This window comes from Schistocerca piceifrons, chromosome 7 (genome assembly GCF_021461385.2).
Source record: "Schistocerca piceifrons isolate TAMUIC-IGC-003096 chromosome 7, iqSchPice1.1, whole genome shotgun sequence".
NCBI lineage: Eukaryota > Metazoa > Arthropoda > Insecta > Orthoptera > Acrididae > Schistocerca > Schistocerca piceifrons.
In genome coordinates this window covers 2,206,014-2,226,151 of record NC_060144.1, presented here as the reverse complement: position 1 = coordinate 2,226,151, position 20,138 = coordinate 2,206,014, and the positions used below count along the sequence as shown (strand labels likewise).

Here is a 20,138-nt window from a genome sequence, read left to right as displayed (position 1 = left end):
CATCAGCATACTCCGAAAGGAACCATTAAGTGATTTGAGTTGCTTCACTACTCTGAGGATATTTACTTCTACGCTACTCATGTTGGCAGCTGTTCTCGATCGAATTCTGGAATATTTACTTCGTCTTCTTTTGGGAAGGCATTTCGGAAGGCTGTGTTTAGTAACTCTGCTTTGGCAGCACTGTCTTCGACAGTATCTCCATTGCTATCGCGCAGAGAAGGCACTGATTGTTTCTTGCCGCTAACATACTTCACATACGACCAGAATCTCTTTGGACTTTCTGCCAGGTTTCGAGACAAAGTTTCGTTGTGGAAACTGTTATAGGCGTCTCGCTTTGAACTCCGCGCTAAATTTCGATCGCCAATCTTGGTGATATTGTGTCTGTTTGAATTTGGCATGTTTGTTTCGTTGTTTCTGCAACAGTGTTCTAGGCCGTTTTGTGTATCAAGGAAGATTAGGTCCGTCGTTTGTTAATTTATTTGGTATAAATCTCTCAATTGCTGCCGATACTAGTTCTTTGAATTTAAGCGACATCTGGTCTACACTTATATTATTGACTTGGAATGAGTGGAGATTGTGTCTCAGGAAAGCGTCAAGTGAATTTTTATCTGCTTTTTTGAATAGGTCTATTTTTCGATTATTTTTCGAGGATTTGGGGATTACAATATTCAATCTCGCTACGACAACCCTGTGTTAACTAATTCCTGTGTCGTTTTTGATGCTCGTTACTAACTCAGGATTATTTGTTGCTAAGCGGGCAAGTGTGCTTTCACAACTTTGTTAAAATCAAAACTGCTTTTAACACAGCAGACGGAATTTATTATTAAGTTTCCCACAGATTTTTAAACATTTGCTCTTACTGCCCAAGGTCACCGAGGAAGCGTAAGTGGCTGCGCCGTTAACAGGAGCGGCGTAGGCGGAACTTTGTCGGACGTGTATTACGAGCCATTAGCGATGCATCTAGGCAGGCTGCTAGGTGGCGGCCGGCGTGTTGGCCCACCACTTGTGCGCCTGCGAGAGCGGCTCGGGGGCGGCGGAGGCGGAGGCGCGGCTCGTTAGTGCAATCAAAAGGCGGCGGCGGCGGCGGCGTCCCGACGGCCCGGCCTCTGCCTGAGCGGCGCCGACGTCGTATCGACCGGCCGCCGCCGCCGCCGCCGCCGCCGCCGCCGCCGCCGCCAGATGGCCAGCGCAGGCACGAGGTGGTCGCAGAGCGCCGCCCCTGGCCTCGCCGACGGCCGACGGCCGACGGCCGACGGCCGACGGCTTCCCCGGGGCTCCGGCAATGCAGCTGCCTCTCTGGTATCGCAGCACGTGGGACACCACGCTGACGAACAAACGCTGTACTCTGCCGTCGTGTGCGAGAAGGAGGGATGGGCGACAGAGTGGTTCAGCAGCTGTCGTCGTAGGAAAGCTGGACAGGAGCAGAAATGTCTAGCGGACAAGTAAACATAGTAAACACAAGATTTACTTAACTTGGGGTCTCCGAGCATATGAAAACTCATTACAAATTACGCAGCGAGAAATGTAGCGCAGGTCTCAAAGGCAAAAAAGATGACGCTCTCTGAAATGAACACGAACCGTATGCCAGAGCCACAACCAGCCGACACCTGTGTTGGACCGTGCAACGAAATACACCCAGTCCGAGTAACTGCCTGGCTGCCTCCAGCCGTTCTGTATTGCGGCAGCAGAGGGCACTCAGCGCAGGGCAGCTCAAGGGGTGGCGCAGCGGGCGTGCTCCATTCGGTCTCCCGGATTCTGCACGACCGCTGACGGATACTTGCAATTCCACTGCCAAGTTTCTGACGCCCGTGGGATATATCGATACGAGATACCACATTTGCCAGTGCAGCAACAGCGCTGCAACAACGTGATGTGGTCACAGTAGATGCAGCACACTTTCATACCGCGGTCGCGCACCCACACGAAATTTCGGAAACTATTAACAGGCCAGTGACGGGGTTACATCCTCCTACAATCCTCTACACTTACGAAAGGCACCATAGCCCGTACCTCCACACCGCCAAAATTTGGCCTCTCCGTACAAGTCTTAGAATGCCCGAACTCTGACTAGCCTTCGGTATCAATCTTCCCTCTTCTACACATAACATCGACCAGCTGATAAAATTTCACGTGCTCCTCGAATTCCTCAATCATCTTCGCAGCTCCTATACCTCCTGCAAACTCGGAGACCATTTACCAATTATCTACCCAATTCTCTCGATTCCAGGTCTGTTGCCACCTATGTACCAATACGTTCCACTCTCCCTTCACCTCCACACCTTCCGTATTCTGTTCGAAGGCAGTTTAAACCGTGCTCCCTGTTTCTGACACAAAACCCACCCTATCGTCTACCCACCTACAAGCTACAGCCCTGGTCCCCATAATCTCTCCTTAGATCGAGACTTCAGTATCCCTCCCAGCCTCCTGACCCAATGTCGCTACGGCCTCCACCTGTCTCTCTCACTTCGAGCGCAACATAATCCCCCACATAGCCATCCATTTATTTGTATGATCCTCTTATCACTCCATCCTTCCTTTCTTCCTAGTCGCGCAGAATCAACTGGGGGTCTGACCTCGAGGAACTTTCTGAATATGTCACCGTCATCGTCATCTGACATTTTTACAAACTCATCGAAAGGAATCATGTTATAAACCCTTTATTTTAATCTTCTTACTTTAAATAAAATCTATACACTGCATTATTTTAACACTTGCCTGAGGAGCAGCAACATCACCCAGCTTCTAGCCTGACTCTCCCACAGTCTCCAGCTGGAGGGAGTGACATTAACAATAAAGAAAGAAATAAGGCTATATGCCAGTTGCTGTTTTCTAATAAAGACATTCTTCTCGCGCCACACCATACTCAGTATAACAATCGTAGTTGCCCATGGTTTTCCCTGGCTTCATGTGATGGAGTTGTGGGTTTAGGGTTCACGACGACTTTTGCTGTTCAAACTATTTCACTTAGCGTCGGTATTCGCTTCGTAACAACCTGTCGCTCGCAACCGATAGTTAAGCGTCGGCGCAGCAGGGCTGCATCGGTCACGTAACCAGACTTGAGCATTTTGGTTTCACAGCACAGTGCCAGTCTGCTGACGAGGAGTTTACTCATCGGTGACGTAATACCACACCCTTTCTCCCTAGCCGTCATCACCACGCACCTCCTGAAAGTATAAATCGATACCAAATCAAACTAACTACATGAAAGAGCATTACAACAGTTGGCGTAGATAGGGCGACGATAGATAACCGGAATACCCGTTACAAAATAAAAAACTCCGCGTATTGGTCAGGAGACCACGCGATTCGGTGTAAGTGTCGTTCTGTGACCTCAATGGACGGGGCCGGATTTTCGCATCGAGGACACTCCATTGTGTTTCACAGGGTTGAAGACTCGTCGTTCCAGTCCCCTCACCAAAAGAAATTTCTTATTCTGTGGTATCGGACCCAGGCCCTCAATGAGGCAGTCAAACCCGCAGCGGACTACGTTACTAACTCGGCAGAAATAAAAAGAAGCAACTGGTGAACTTTTTTTCAGTAGTACAGCAGACAGGGAAAGTTTATTGGGAGAATTTTGGGAACGTGTTCCTCATCTGCGAGGGAGACTGTGTGTAGAATCCTAGTGCGACCCATTCTTGAGTATTTCTGGAGTGTGTAGGATTCCTACTAGTTCGGATTACAAGAAGACATCGAAACAATATTGAAAGGAGTGCAGTTAGATTTGTTACCTACATATTCGGTCAGCATGGAAGTATTATGGAGATGCTTTGTGAAATCAGATGGGAATCCCTGAAGAATTGGTGAGGGTGTGTGTGTGTGGGGGGGGGGGGGGGGCGGTGGGGGGACGCTCTCCTCGCGAGGGACTGTTGAGAAAATTTAGAGAACCGACGTCTGCGGCTGGCTGCACGACGATTCTGTTGCCGCCAACGTACATTCCACGCAAGGACCACGAAGATGAGAGAACATCGGGCTGGTACGGAGGCACATACACAGTCGTTTTGACCTCGCCCCATTTGCGAATGGAACAGAAAGGAAATGGCTAGTAGTGGTACGTGGTACCCTCCACCATGCATCGTACGGTGTCCTGCGGAGTGTGTCCTGTAGATATGTGTTTGACATCCTGAATCTCCCCGCAGCCGCAAAGTTCTGATGGTATGATATGGCTTCGTGCGTTGTTGTTAGCAGCGTGTCGAATTTCAGTCTTGCAATATCATTTCGAATCGACTCTTGTTCCAGAGTTATATTCCATACCGCATTTTCAGTGTATAATTGCACATTCCGTAAATGTGGGTTCATTTGTGTATAACAGAGATTAGAAACGGATCGTGTACGAGTCTAATGTTCGGGTCGCGTAGGCCTACTTCACAGATAAAGGTGTCGCCGTTACGTTGGAATCTTCCGTTCCCATCCTAGCCTATACCCGTCGACTCGTTTTCTCTTACTGATGTGGGCAGGAGTGTAAGGTTAATACAGAAGATGAGTACACGATCTCGCTGCTGTAAAGAAGCACTGTCGAGACGAAATGACTGATTGCCGGTATCAGATTGCCTTCAGTTTGGTGAGACTGTGAAGGGTGATAGATGAAAATTAATTGATGCGAAACAGACAGTTGCAAATACGTTCCATGAGAGTGATATCTGGAGCAAGTTTCACGCTATAGCCCACGCTTCAGCTGAAAAACATACAAATTTCGTCCAGTGAAAACGAAATGGTTGTATTTTTGTTTATTCCACCCCCACCGTGAGTAAATGTATGTGCTACATGAAACGAAAACTGGGCACAGAGCAACTCCACTGTTATCACCGTGCGACAAAAAACGCGGTATTTCTGTATTGATTTTGTCACGGAAATAAATTTTCATCACTCTTCGAAAAAGTATTATTTGTATAAACGTATGTATAAACAGAGCAATATTCACTTCTAACCGATAAGTTGTTATATTGATGTATGACTTGGTTCTGTAATTTCGGCATGTCGGATATTTTGTGATATTTCAGCTCGCATTTGAGAATGGCTACAAAGACATAACCATAATTGTATGAAATATATCAACAGTAATCTACAATTTATAGAGAAAATATTTTTCAAAACAGCTGTCTATGCTGCGGGAAAGAGGCGAGTCCGCAGCTGCACTCGCGAACGTGCCTACTCCTCTCCTTGCTGAGTGACTCGAGTAGACGGCGAACTGTGGCGGAGACTCACGAGCCGAGTCTGTTGGCACACGCAGACGACGAGTTCGCAGACGGCGCCACAGGGTTAACTTGCGAGTTTAAAGCTAGCATACGGAGCTGATTTCTGATCTCTAGCGTGTAGCAGGTGATCCAGAGTACGACGTCGATCTCCCGGTATTTCTTCGGTTGGGTGATAACGCTGTTTCTTACTACAGCCATTAGATCCCCAGCTGGAATGCGTCATTTTCCAGACTGATCGGCCTTCTCAGTCCCCATAGTCTCCTAATGCTCCTCTGCCCACACAACTGATCGTATGCCCTTTCTGTTACCACACTTAGCTAAGGGATTTACCTACCTACGTATTATATAAACTTCGTTCTGTGTATGATCTTATTTTGACTATTTGTTAATCGTATTTTCTGAGGCACAAATTGGGAACCAGCCAAGCATTTGCCTAAACAAGCGTGGAAGACTGCCTAAAAATCATACTCAGGCTTACTCGTGCACCAGCTCACCTTCGTATCTCTCAAACTAGGGGCGTGCACTTTTCTCTGTACGCGCAAGTTTAGGTGAAGCTCTGGAGTGGTAGCCGCTAATTACTGTGGCAGGTGGCAAGTCCCTCTGTCGCCAGCACACCGGTCGGCAAAGATGTGGCGCGAAGATGGATAGCAGGCGCCGGATCGAGCGTGCCTACCACGAGACACGCGAGAGACAGACTCGCAAGCAACGGGCTAACAGCGGCCTCCAAACAGCGTGCATGTAGCTGTCGCCGCTGACCGGAGGGGCTCGATATCTCAGTCACTAGCTCACTGACTCACGCTTCCATTTGGGGTCTGCCAGTTCACATCGCAGGCCACGACAGCAAATTGCGACCAGATCAGTGTCGACAGTGGGACGTGTACTTTACCCACAGCGAGACTAAAGTTTGTAATAGCAAGAATACCGATATTGTTTGAAAGAAGACTATTATTGATCAGCTTGCACCACAGAACATAGACTCCATTCCAGTTAAGTAAAAATTACAGTTCACGTGAATAAAGAACCGTGTTAATCCACGTGTGGATATGAGTTGTAGAAAGAGGATGCCAGCCACCATAACAATATCCTCTCCCTTTCTTCCTTGCTGCAAGACTCTACATTAACTCTCTCGAAATGGCTGACTTCAGCGATGTAAAGTGACAAAATGTTCAGCATTGAAGGAGTATTTTGTTCGTCGTTTGCGCCATCTGATTTTTGACGTAGCGATGTGCTACGCGTTCCAGACCGCAGCTCGTGGTCGTGCGGTAGCCTTCTCGCTTCCCGCGCCCGGGTTCCCGGGTTCGATTCCCGGCGGGGTCAGGGATTTTCTCTGCCTCGTGATGACTGGGTGTTGTGTGCTATCCTTAGGTTAGTTAGCTTTAAGTTGTTCTAAGTTCTAGGGGACTGATGACCGTAGATGTTAAGTCCCATAGTGCTCAGAGCCATTTTTTGCTACGCGTCCGCAGTCGCCTTCCGAAGCGAGCAGCTGGCCGGACAAACGTGCGCGCTGGCCCTGTCGAGGCAGCGCCGTCACACCGTGCTTCTGCCGGGCAACTATCGACCTAGTTGGGTGCTGGCACACCACCCCCGGTGCCATAAACTGGGCGCCCCCTGGCGGCCGGCGCTCAGTAAACACACTCAGGCCTCGAGTTTCTGCCGGGACGGGCTCACGCTGCCCTCGCACGGTACACTTACCGCTCCTGGGATCGCTTACCACTCCGTCTTCGACCCTGCAGATCGGTCGCTTCATCTCTAATATAAGGGACGAAACAGCTACCGTCTGCCAGCAAAGCACGCGGCACCCCACTGATGTCTCAGACGCTTCATAAAAAGAAAAATTATTCTCAGCGTATTGTCACCATCCGATGTTTTGGATGAGGTTATATGAGATTATCGCGAAAACTATACATCGGGTGAAAATAGTGGGTAAGACAAGTTCGTAAGCTCAAAGGGGGACATCGAATGATACTACACTTGACCCCCAGCCCCCGTCCCCTTGGGTGGGGCGGGAGGCGACTTTTAAATCTTAAATGTAAACACCCATGTTTTATTGCAGATTTGGATTCTCCATAAAAAAGTAATCAAGTTTTGTCTGTAACATTTTTTAAAACCGTTGAATGTGCTGCTCAAAACTGTGGACAACTTTCGCAGACGATTGACTTAATGCATTGAAGCAAATTGGGATAGTTATGAACAATTTCTTCGTGGCTACTTTCATTAATTATTCACCAAAAAAAGTGAGAGGCAAGGGTACTCACACTGATGAAACACCCCAACATGTGAGAGGCAAGGGTACTCACACTGATGGAACACCCCAACATGTGAGAGGCAAGGGTACTCACACTAATGAAGCACCTCAACAGGTGAGAGGCAACGTGACTTACACTAATGAAGCACCCCATGGGTATCGTTCTACTACGCCCATGTCGTTGTTCCTGGGTAACGCTAAGAGTAGGATGCAGTACATTTTGTACAAAAGTAGCTTAATTTGGCGTAACGAAAGAACTGGTGCACATTTTTTATCGATGTGATGCGTCTTTCTCTGATAATTCTAAATAAAGCTGAGTTCTTCCCAAGTTTTACTTTTTTCTCGATTTCAGCGCCATCTGTCTATGCTTTAACAAATGTTTCAGACAAAACTTGATTACTTTCTTATGGAGAATCCGAATCTGCAATAAAAAATGGGTGTTTCCATTTAAGATTTAAAAGTTGCCCCCGCCCCACCCAAGGCGACGGGGGCTGGAAGTCTTTTTACTCAGTCGAAGGTTGATTATGAATAATAACATGTTTTATGTACGTTCGTCGGAGTATTGATGCGATGTTTGACATATTTTTGTTTTGTGGCTCCTTTTTAATTTACCTTTTTTTGACAAAATTTGGTTTTCTGATACTATATGATAATTACATCCCTGTGTTTCACGTTACAAATTAATAATTTTCGAATAAGACCTGAATGAAACATTGACCATTTCAGTATTGCTATAAATACTGTTCATCTCTAAGTAACAGACAGGAGGATAACTATGTAGCTGAAAAAGTTTCTATAGGTTACGTGGCCCTTTATATATCGCCTCTCAGTCTCTAGACCGTTCACCACTTCTGGTTTTAGGGAAATCTAGTATGATACTGATCGCATATGCAAAGAAAGCGCTCGTTGTGAGGTAACGTCCAGTAGGTATGCAACACGCCTAACTTAAAGGTAATGCGGGTAAATCTTAACTAGCCAAAGTTACTAGCAGAGCTACCGTAGTCTGCACTTACGTATGATGATCAACTGTAGCCTACAGTATTTACAGAGCTGTACTTTTATTACAAACTCGGCTGTTCGTACGCTTAAATAAATTTTTACGACTTGCACTCTGTACTGACACGTAACGGATTTCACTGTTCATTTTTACATACCGTGGGGAATAGCAAACTAATAACAAGTTAAGAACAGAGTAGGCGAAATGTTGAGAGTAACCATCTTTCGGAAATGCGCCGTTATGGAGATACTTCCATAAAACGACAGCAAATCATCGACGAGGACGCGGTATTTTGTCTGATAAGCGAACTTCTTTGGGTGTGTCTGGCTGAGCGGTTTTGTCTGGCTAACCTACTGCTGTGTTAAGTTGTATTTATTAGGCTCCACTGCACATGATTAAATGTTCATTCGCCCTCTCTGTGCATTATCAGAAATGAAAACGTTTGGCATTTGGATACCTCCAAATCTTTAAGCACGGTTCACTCACCGGTCACCCGTCTTTGTGGCACTGCACTCCTTCTCCTTCCGCGTGTTTTGAGTCGTGCGTTCAGTCCTGACTAAATGCGCGACACTGCCTGACCTCTTGGAACGAGAGGATGTTCGGCGAATGGGCTGGCATGTCCGTTGGCTCGGCTCGCTTCCCACGGATCTTCTGTGGGATGCACTGGAGAAGCGGATCACAAACCACGACGACTTCAATGAAATTATTATCTTTGAATAACTGTATCGTTCCTCTTCCACTCGTTGCTTATTTCTTTCATTTACCTTCTGTACTACACCGTACCAGTTGTTTCTGTGGGTCGTCCTAGTTTGATCGAGCTGTGTTACTTGGCAGTGCCACATTATGTCAAAGTTTACTTTAGTCAGTAAGTTTTGCAGACCAGCGTAGTTCATGTACCGTGAGACAAACAACACAGCTTACTTCATCCACCGCAGGTGAGGACGATGGAAACTTTGATTGTCTAACGTAAGGTGCATGAAATATTTCTCAGACCAATCTTGTTTTGCTCACGTTGTATTATTTGCCTCTTACCGTAACAAGAGACAGGCTAGTGGTACATCAACCACGACATGTGTTAAATGTTAATCTGCTTCTGGAAAGAGCAGGAGATGGGAAAATTGCATGGGAAGAAAAAAAGTTAGAAAACGGACGTGCTCGTACAGCTTAAAACGTAGTATATTAGCTTCCAAGGCACGGAGATGGGTCAGACACGGAAGCAAACCACGCAGCGGGCTGTCGACCACTGGTGTGGTACACGGACCAGCTGGACTATGGTTGCCAGGTGGTTTTTGACGATTGTCTAGACAAATCGTGCACTGGTTCTCAATCTACATCACCGAAAATACGTTAGATAAGTAACTAAAACAAGACACTGCACTAGATTTACACGATTCACAGGCAGTAAGCGCATGTGACTCAGTCCATTGACTGTGGTATAGGAAGTACATCTTGCCACAAATTTAAAATAAAATAAATTTGCCAAATTATTAAAAATGTAAATGTCATACTACGGGATAAACGCAAGAAAAGGGAGACAAGACATAAGAAAGACTATAATTTTCAAAACAGATTATAGAGAACAAGTGATCCCTTCCCTCTTTGAACAGGTAGATCTGAGTATCTACGGCAGGTCGACTTGGCTGGCGCAACGGTAACACATTGTATACACAAACCTTGCACAGCTGTCAGGCTGTTTATTAATGAAAACCACACAGAAATCCCTACTCGAGTTCCTGACATTAGCTTTCATATACAAGCAGAAAAAAACGTGGCGGGGGCGTTAAATAATATTTCGTCTTATAGATGTTAGGTGTAATAGTTACATCTACACGGAAAAGACCATCATCTAACGCGTGAAAAGCTGATTGCTTAAACGAGTACATTTTAGATTTCAAGTTTCGCCAACCCCTGATTTGACATATAGAAGACACGCGCACGTAGAGAAAGGAGTAGGGGGATATGAAACACCACTTGATGTGCCTACTAATTCTTCTCTAAGTTTTCTCGTAAACATCTTATTTCGTGGACGGTTTGTTTGCTACATGTCGCCTATGGCGGAAGTGTTTCGATCGTTATATATTTGTTTTCATTTTACGTCACTACCAAACAGAACTGTCAAAAACTTTAAAATATTTTACGATTTTAAGACAGGCAGTTCTCCTTTTCCCATTGTGTATTATTAACACAGACATTTGTGGTCGAAACCAGAAATGATTGTGACTTGAGTGTGAAAGAAATAAAAAGGAAGCTCTGCCTATGTTGACAACACGTTGCCAGTTTTACTTCTTTTTAGTGCCGTACATTGGCCGAATGTTAGGACACAAGAGGTTACAGTGGTTTGGCCACATCCTTAGAGCAGACAGATGCCTCCCATACCGAGTCCTCCATTCTTAACCTGCTGTAAAACGTTCAATAGAACGTCGAAGAACGCCATGGAAGGATCGAGTTTTAACAATCCTTAAGAAAGTAGAGCCAGGAGCGATGGGAGATGAAACCAGAGACTGGCAAAGACGGGCCTCCGTGTGCAGTAGGTACCTCCTCTGTTCTGACGCACTGAATTTTCTGATGTGCTTTTGCAGTATGTTGTTTTACATCCTTTTATAGAGTGCTGTATATCTTCTTTTCATGTGTGTGTCTTTCTTTTATTTTTCTGCTGTAGACATCACAAACTCGTTTATGCAATAAATTATGATGATGACGATGATTTAGTTTTTAATACAGCCAGACAGGTAGGTTCAAAAATGGCTCTGAGCACTATGGGACTTAACTACTGTGGTCATCAGTCCCCTAGAACTTAGAACTACTTAAACCTAACTAACCTAAGGACATCACACACATTCATGCCCGAGGCAGGATTCGAACCTGCGACCGTAGCGGTCACGCGGTTCCAGACTGTAGCGCCTAGAACCGCTCGGCCACTCCGGCCGGCAGACAGGTAGGTAAAGGAAGAGAAACGCCTCTGTCAATGGCCGCGAGTTGCCATAGCCGACAGAGAGGTCGACTACAGATTCGCTATTTGTTCTTCTGCGTCCTTTGAATGAATATCAGTGAAAGCTACATCTAGTTTTTGATGCAAATCGTTGTTCGTCTCCCAATGATGCATGGAAGGAGTTTTTAACTGCCAATTAAGAAAGATGCACGTGCGAGCCCGGAAGAGACATTTGACTGAGAATGCGTGATTAGTATTCAATCAGTTACCTTCGGAAAATTCATATCTTGTTTCACCCAAATAAAGCTACGGGCTAATTAGATTTTCGTAAATAATGGCAGCTTATCTACATGCGCTTATATTTTATTTTGTCCAATTTGCACCTCGTCTCCGAAGTAAGGCGTCTGCACTTGTCGTTATAAGGTTTATTAAACGGCATCTGCTGTTGCATAAAATTGTCCTCTAAATAAGTATATCCGGCAGGAGTTGCCATTTAATAAAATATCCACACACGGACTTCGCACGTCACTGTGGAGTGTGCGGCAGAGGGTACTTTGTACCAACAGCGCGATTTCTTGTTCTATTCCATTCGCCTATTGAGAGAGAGATACTTTCCGTACGTCTCTCAACGATCCCCATTCTCATCTAATTTATTGCCGTGGTATCTGCGCGAAAAATACGACGGTAGTAGCAGAGGTAATGCACAGTCTTCGTCAAATATCGGTGCTCTTTTTACCCTCCTAAAGAGTTTCAAGAGAACAATGTCGCATCTCTGGAAAAGAATCGCATTTACGTTTCATGATTATTGCTGTTTTATCCACGAACCTGATGTGCTGGTCTGTTACGATCCAATCAACATGCCTCTGAATTCGCTCGATATCCAATGCCATATATATATGATGAGGAATTCAAACTCTGGAGCAATAGTCTGGGACTGATAATACAGTATCTTACATGCGATTTCCTTTACAGATGTTCTCCACATGCCCACAACCCTAACACCAAATCTAAGTCCTTCATTTGTCTTCCCTAATAAAATAATTACATGTTCGTCCCGTTTTATATCGCTTTTGAAATTACCATCCAAATATTTAATGTAAAGTATGACACGACTGTGATTGTATACTATTTCTTTCTTGCCCTTCGTTTAGCGGATGCTCGGTAAGAGTGCGTAGCGTACAGTTCAGTGATCTCCATTTCTTCGTCGAAACTTCTCTTTATATTGACAGAGGATAATTAGCTATGGCTGCGTCCTCTTCGGGCAGTAGACTTTCCGGTTTCTGTTGTTTTTTTCCTTAAAGCAGAACTGTTTCGGAACTTGTGTAGCACGTTGCTCTGGCTTTAATTGACACCCATCGTGTCGTGTTTGGAACACAAACAAGATTTAAAAGTATACATGACGTGTCCAGGTCGCTTTCACTGATCATTTATATAATCTTAAATTACAACTCTAACAGAAAGCAGACGTCATTTGTAAGAGTGGAGGACTTGAAAGGAAAGAAGTAGCGGAGAAGCGGGAGCGGCGAGGGAAATACATGAGGAGATGAGAGACTACCAGAAACAGATGAGCGTTGCTGTTTAAGCAGCGTAACAACTGATGACGGCGAAGTAAAGATGGAAAAATAAAATGCAGATAGTAGCGAAAAAAGCATTTCTAGAAAAGAGAAATTCGTTACTATTTTAAGTTTACATTTAAATTTTAAGAAGTATTTACTCAAGGCATTCGTCCGGAATGGAACCTGTACGGAAGTAAAACTTGGAGAATAAACATATCGGATAAGAAGAGAATAGAGACTTGATGTTACAGAAGAATATTAAATATTTGATGGGTAGCTTGAATAACTGATGAGGAAGTACTTCTTCGAGTTTGGAAAAAAGACATTTATAAAAGTTGTACAAGCTGCTGGGAGCTATCGGATATTTGACGAATAAAAATATTTCTCAGTGAATATCGCGTGTAGTAATACACTTTATTTCCCCAATGACCGGTTTATACAGAGTCTAGCTGTCATCTTCGGTTCTTCTAGAAATAATATTATTTTACATGTATCGAACAAACATAAAGAGAGCATACTTCGCTTATAAAACAAAGGTGCCACATTGGCTTGTCAGATACATAAAAAGAGTAAATAAAAAGCTTATAACACTAACATTGCGTCCTGGAATGGAGACGAGTTCAATAATGGAGTTGTTATAGGTACCGCATATCAAAAAATTGGCAACAAGGAATTTTCGGTTTGGTAGTGGAGGGAAGTGTGAGAGGTAATAATTGTAGAGGAAAATCAAGACTTGATAGACTAGGCGGGTTTCAACAGTTGTAGGTTGCAATAGTCACTCAGAAATGAAGGGCATAAGATAGACAAAAGTGGAGAATTGCATCAAACCGGTTATTCCAGATGGATTGTAGCAATAATGGCTCCAGTGACGAACCCACCTCCACTGAGGGGTACACTTTTGCTGCTATGGACTTTTTATTTACTCTGTTTTATGTATTTGACAAGCCAGTGTTGCGTCTTTGTTTTATGCGTGTGTGCTCTTGTTATGTTTCTGCGATTCATGCACAGTAATATTATTTATCAGAATATCCGAAGATGACTGTTAGAATCTGTCGAAACCGATCGTTGGAGAAAAAAAATTTACAACATTCGAGATTGACTGTCAAATATTCTTATTTACCAAAAAGAAATCTATGGCACAGACTGACTAAAAGAACTGATCGCTTGATAGCACACGACCTGAGCCAACAAGAAATTTTCAATCTGACAATGAAGGGAAGTGTGAGGGGTAAAACTTGTAGAGGCAGACCGACAGTTGAATACAGTGAACAGGTTTAAACGGATGTAGGTTTCAATAGACACGCAGAAACGATGGACGCAGAATACACTAGCATGGAGAGCTGCATCAAACCGGTCTTCGGACTGGAAACCACAACTACAACAACATTCCCTATAGCTTATAGCGGCAGCAGTTTATGTAATTAGAAAGAGAAGTTGAAAATCAGTTCCTAAGCGAAAACGACGTCCAACTGGCAGCAACGTAAACCTGTTACTGTAACTGAACACGCACCGCGCTCGTCTTAGAAACACGGAGGTGGACCGGAAATGAACTCGCGTGGCCAGCAAACGACCATAATTCTGGAGCAGTGTGCTGCTTGAGTGTGTTTTCTGGGCGCTCTTGGAGATTCGTCCAGGCAAATATCAATGTGGCCCCCAATCTCCGTATCAGAAAAGCGGCATACAAGCGGTTACAATACGAATACATTCCCAACAAAGTCTACACAATTCACAGACAGGTGATCGCTCACGACTTTCGACCATCCGACCACGGGACATAAAATAAAATAAATCCACGCATCGTGAACGAATGACTGCACATCATTAGCCCAATAAAAAGAACTCCAGTGGACACGAGCTAACGACACTTTTCTGTTGTCTTGAATATCAACTTGCCGCATGTCTATTACTGCTGAGACAGAAACATCCTTTTGCTTTCTATTGTTCGCTGACACTTAGTTTAAGCTGTGTAACCAGAATCAGGTGTAAATTGTAACCAGTTAAACGTAAACACTTGTGTTACACTCCACGTGCTTGTCTGTGTACCACAACTGTATAAGAAAAGCGTGGTTTGCCCTGAGACCAGCAAGGGATTCCTCCCAGTATCTTACACGCAGTCCGTTACGTAACAGTGAACAATATAAAATAATAAGATCGTTTAATTCGTTTAATCATAGGAGTAATAGCCACTGCGGCAAACTGATATCATCTTTGAAATTTATCTTGCCTGTTGACTTATTGCAACTAAAAAAAGGGAATTTTACATTGCCTTTAATCCACGACCAGGATTTGCCAAATAAACAGGCGACCAGAAAGGTGCGTAGGGCTTCATAACATATCTTGATTTAAAAAAAATTCTAAAGAACTATGGTTGATACAGCTGTGCGGCCTGTTGAAAATGGTAGCTTGGTTTGTAAAATTTTTTATGGATACGCCTCCACATGTGAGACATTTGTCGACTGCAGGACGTATGAGCGACACTCAGCTTTTCTCAAAGTCTTTGCCAACACATCCTCGGTCACCGAGAATCTCGTACCCGTGACGTAAGAGTTTTTACTTCAGTTACTGGTGAACTAAACACTTTATCCTTAACGTAACCCACAGAAAAATTCGAGAGGGTCTGGTGAAAGTGGTGGCGATGAAATTCGACCCTTTCTATCAATACACGTGTGCAGAAATGTTTCATCCAAGAAGTGGCGAACGAACAGTCTCCAGTGTGTTGTTGCACTATCCTGTTAAAGCACTACACAAGGTTGACATTTCTGTAACTGAGGTGCACCGTAAAGTTCCAGTGTCCCCAGCTAATCTGTTGCTGTAATGTTAGGCTCAGTGGGAGAAAACGGTCCAATAACTGTGTTGTGCATTAAGCCACATCCTAGCTTTCTGCTCGATCCCGATATGTAGGTTCTCCCGTCACCAGATCCGTCGTTTATGCCCGTTTCCTTTCTCGGAGCTGTATAAAGTTGCCTTGTCATAAAAAAGAACTTTAGTAAGGTAGTTATTGTCTGCATTGATTCGTTCGAGCATGTTCCCAGCAAACTAAGCGCGGCTGGGCCTATCATCTGGCTGCAAAGGTTACAGGAGTCGCACTTTCTATGCACGAAAATGCAGCCATATGTTTAAAATCTTCACCAATGTGTTCTGAGGCATGTTTGTTTCTCTGGGAACGCAGCGCCTCGATATCCGTGCACTGTGTTAAAATGCTGTACCCACGCTATCAACAGTGCCGTCACTCACCCCAGATCTTCCACTTATTGCCTTGTCACCAATATCACCAGTCTCTTTTAAGCTATTCATACCATCCTTTGATGCTTTTCCGGATCTCGACCATAGGCACTTCAGAACTGTCGCTGACAGTGCTTCATGAAACACCACAAAACACATTGCACTTTCTCCCACATGCACGTCATTGTTACAGCAGCACTCTTAAATTACGCTACCTGTAACAAGAGATCGATAGATAGACAGATAGACAGATAGATAGATAGATAGAGAGCGAGAAAGGAGAAGAAATCAGCTCTATCAGAACGCATATAGAAGTGTAACCACAAGAATTTCATGAGATAAGCTACCAGCTGCAAATACTGCATAGACGTGGACGTGTATCCATAAAAATCTTTAAGAGTTAAGTCAACATTTGCAAGTAACCGCGTAAGTGTATGTAGCATAGTCCCTTGGAAATAAATTTTGTAATCAGGGAAATGCTTTATGCTCACCGTGTATAGCGATACTTACATTCGGCTTGAATTAAAAAGGTTACAAAATGTATGAAAACTACGTGCTTGTCTTTACAGTATCACTTCTTTCACATCCAGAGGCGATCCGTCCTCAATGCCAACAATCTTCATTTCCTTTAAAACTACCTAGATATATAACCTATGTCATCAAAGACAACTTCTTTTTTGTCGAAATTAATTTCGTCAAATTGTCCCAAATCTGTTTTGAGTCTCTTGCTGCTAGTATGCCAGTAATTGAGAACTACGTTTCCCGATTTGCGGTCTGCTGTTCCCGTGTGAGTGCAGCTTAATTACTTGTAACGGATCCAGCCCGGATAATTACTGCTGCTGTAATGAGAGTGAAAGAGTGAAATCTGTTGCTATCCCAGTGTCAGAGACTCTAGTCGAATTATCCCAAATGAGCGCCCATCTGTATCGCATATTACATAATACTGCTTATCTACACAGGTCACTAATAAGGGACGAAGCAGTTATCGAATAATCTTCCTACCTGAATATATGGTACTATAATTTACAATTACTAGTCGTTGCAATTCCTAAACACACACGTAGTACCATTTCCAGGAAAATTCGCTATTTCATACGATATGCGATTTCAAACACCTCTTCTTATGGGAGAAACTTTTAGTCGTTGTAGTGTATCGATTATCGTGATCATAATTTTTCTCGTCAGATTTTGATATAATGTACCCTATCATTTGTTAAAAATACGGTTCTCTGACACCTACATTATCTCCGCACAGGACCTGTCTTGTCAGTTATTACTGCTTCTGTACAGCAGCGTCTGTGCACGTCCTCTGATTTCATGTCGTTGTGAGTATAGCCTTCTTGAGTAAAGCCTTCTTTGTTGGACACGCGTCTAGAAGAAACAGTGAACCAATCCACTTAAAAAAACATTGATTTAGGCGTTCCTTATATATTGAATGTTAGACCGGTTCCTTAAAGGACAATAGCCTTTACCTTATCCAACCCATCTCTAATTGAGCCGCTGTTCGCTGTCTACTGAACTCGACGGCGACGAAATTATTAAGTCGTAGTTTCTTCCTAATTCCCCAATATTGTAGCTAGTAGAATGTGACATGCTCTACCTGACTGGATATACACTCCTGGAAATGGAAAAAAGAACACATTGACACCGGTGTGTCAGACCCACCATACTTGCTCCGGACACTGCGAGAGGGCTGTACAAGCAATGATCACACGCACGGCACAGCGGACACACCAGGAACCGCGGTGTTGGCCGTCGAATGGCGCTAGCTGCGCAGCATTTGTGCACCGCCGCCGTCAGTGTCAGCCAGTTTGCCGTGGAATACGGAGCTCCATCGCAGTCTTTAACACTGGTAGCATGCCGCGACAGCGTGGACGTGAACCGTATGTGCAGTTGACGGACTTTGAGCGAGGGCGTATAGTGGGCATGCGGGAGGCCGGGTGGACGTACCGCCGAATTGCTCAACACGTGGGGCGGGAGGTCTCCACAGTACATCGATGTTGTCGCCAGTGGTCGGCGGAAGGTGCACGTGCCCGTCGACCTGGGACCGGACCGCAGCGACGCACGGATGCACGCCAAGACCGTAGGATCCTACGCAGTGCCGTAGGGGACCGCACCGCCACTTCCCGGCAAATTAGGGACACTGTTGCTCTGGAGTATCGGCGAGGACCATTCGCAACCGTCTCCATGAAGCTGGGCTACGATCCCGCACACCGTTAGGCCGTCTTCCGCTCACGCCCCAACATCGTGCAGCCCGCCTCCAGTGGTGTCGCGACAGGCGTGAATGGAGGGACGAATGGAGACGTGTCGTCTTCAGCGATGAGAGTCGCTTCTGCCTTGGTGCCAATGATGGTCGTATGCGTGTTTGGCGCCGTGCAGGTGAGCGCCACAATCAGGACTGCATACGACCGAGGCACACAGGGCCAACACCCGGCATCATGGTGTGGGGAGCGATCTCCTACACTGGCCGTACACCACTGGTGATCGTCGAGGGGACACTGAATAGTGCACGGTACATCCAAACCGTCATCGAACCCATCGTTCTACCATTCCTAGACCGGCAAGGGAACTTGCTGTTCCAACAGGACAATGCACGTCCGCATGTATCCCGTGCCACCCAACGTGCTCTAGAAGGTGTAAGTCAACTACCCTGGCCAGCAAGATCTCCGGATCTGTCCCCCATTGAGCATGTTTGGGACTGGATGAAGCGTCGTCTCACGCGGTCTGCACGTCCAGCACGAACGCTGGTCCAACTGAGGCGCCAGGTGGAAATGGCATGGCAAGCCGTTCCACAGGACTACATCCAGCATCTCTACGATCGTCTCCATGGGAGAATAGCAGCCTGCATTTCTGCGAAAGGTGGATATACACTATACTAGTGCCGACATTGTGCATGCTCTGTTGCCTGTGTCTATGTGCCTGTGGTTCTGTCAGTGTGATCATGTGATGTATCTGACCCCAGGCATGTGTCAATAAAGTTTCCCCTTCCTGGGACAATGAATTCACGGTGTTCTTATTTCAATTTCCAGGAGTGTAGATCAATATTGAAAAATATCTATTTCATCTATCGTCGATTTGCTTGAGGACTTCGATTGCTAATAAGAACGAAAACAATACTATTATTGCGTCAGTCACACGATTTTTTTTTTTTTTTTTGCTTATTTATACCATGTTTCACCGGTTGTGCTACTATTAGCAGGTTACATGACTGATGTTTTTCACTCAGAGCGATCATATAAAAGGTTTCGATCTTCTGATCATATTCTGTAACTGTCGAAACATGTAGTACAGTATTATAAATCTGGTGAGTGATGCGGGAATTACAGTATCTTCTTTACAGCTGAAAGTGCACAGTACCTTCAGTTAAAAGAGAAGTGACGACAGTGCTGTACGTGGTCTTCACAGCGACAATCACAGCACATTTAATAGGTGAAAACACACTGAAACAATGCATTGAAACAACCACTCTGCAGCTAATTAGTCTTTGTTCTGAGGAAGACCATTGTACCATGGCCGAAACTTGGGTTATTTCGGTTATATAACATGGTGAATATTTTATTGTATGATGTGGTAGTACGTGTCTGGTGTTGAACAGGCACCAGCGGTGAGGAAGAAGCCTCAGCTAACCACAAATACTTTAGCCGTTCCTTGTAATCTGACAGGTGGCGTATCGATTTCAGTGTACTGACGGATCATACAAGATGCTGTTACCCCATAGGTCGATCCTGAAATGCTCCTTTATTTGCTGAAACATGATTGTGTCTGTCGCGATATGTGAAATCCTAGAATAATTGGCAATATTTCATCACAATAAAAGAGCATTTCAAGACAACCTCTCCAACATACAGACGCGTACACACACACACACACACACACACACTCACACACACACACACACACACTCACACACACACACACACACACACACGCGCGCGCACACTACTATAGTCCGAAGCAACACTTTTCAGCGTCTTAGAAACATCAGACACTGTATATG

At 44.9% G+C, this 20,138-nt stretch overlaps 1 protein-coding gene across 1 annotated transcript in view; it reads right to left on the bottom strand.

Annotated features, from left to right (window-relative positions):
- Window positions 1-972: 972 nt before the first annotated feature.
- LOC124804968 (homeobox protein Hox-A13-like) overlaps window positions 973-20,138 on the bottom strand; it is a 41,788-nt gene continuing 22,622 nt past the window's right edge. Inside the window, exon 4 of the mRNA XM_047265359.1 lies at window positions 973-1,324. Coding sequence (XP_047121315.1) covers window positions 973-1,324 — 352 coding nt within the window. The remainder of the gene's footprint in view (window positions 1,325-20,138) is intronic.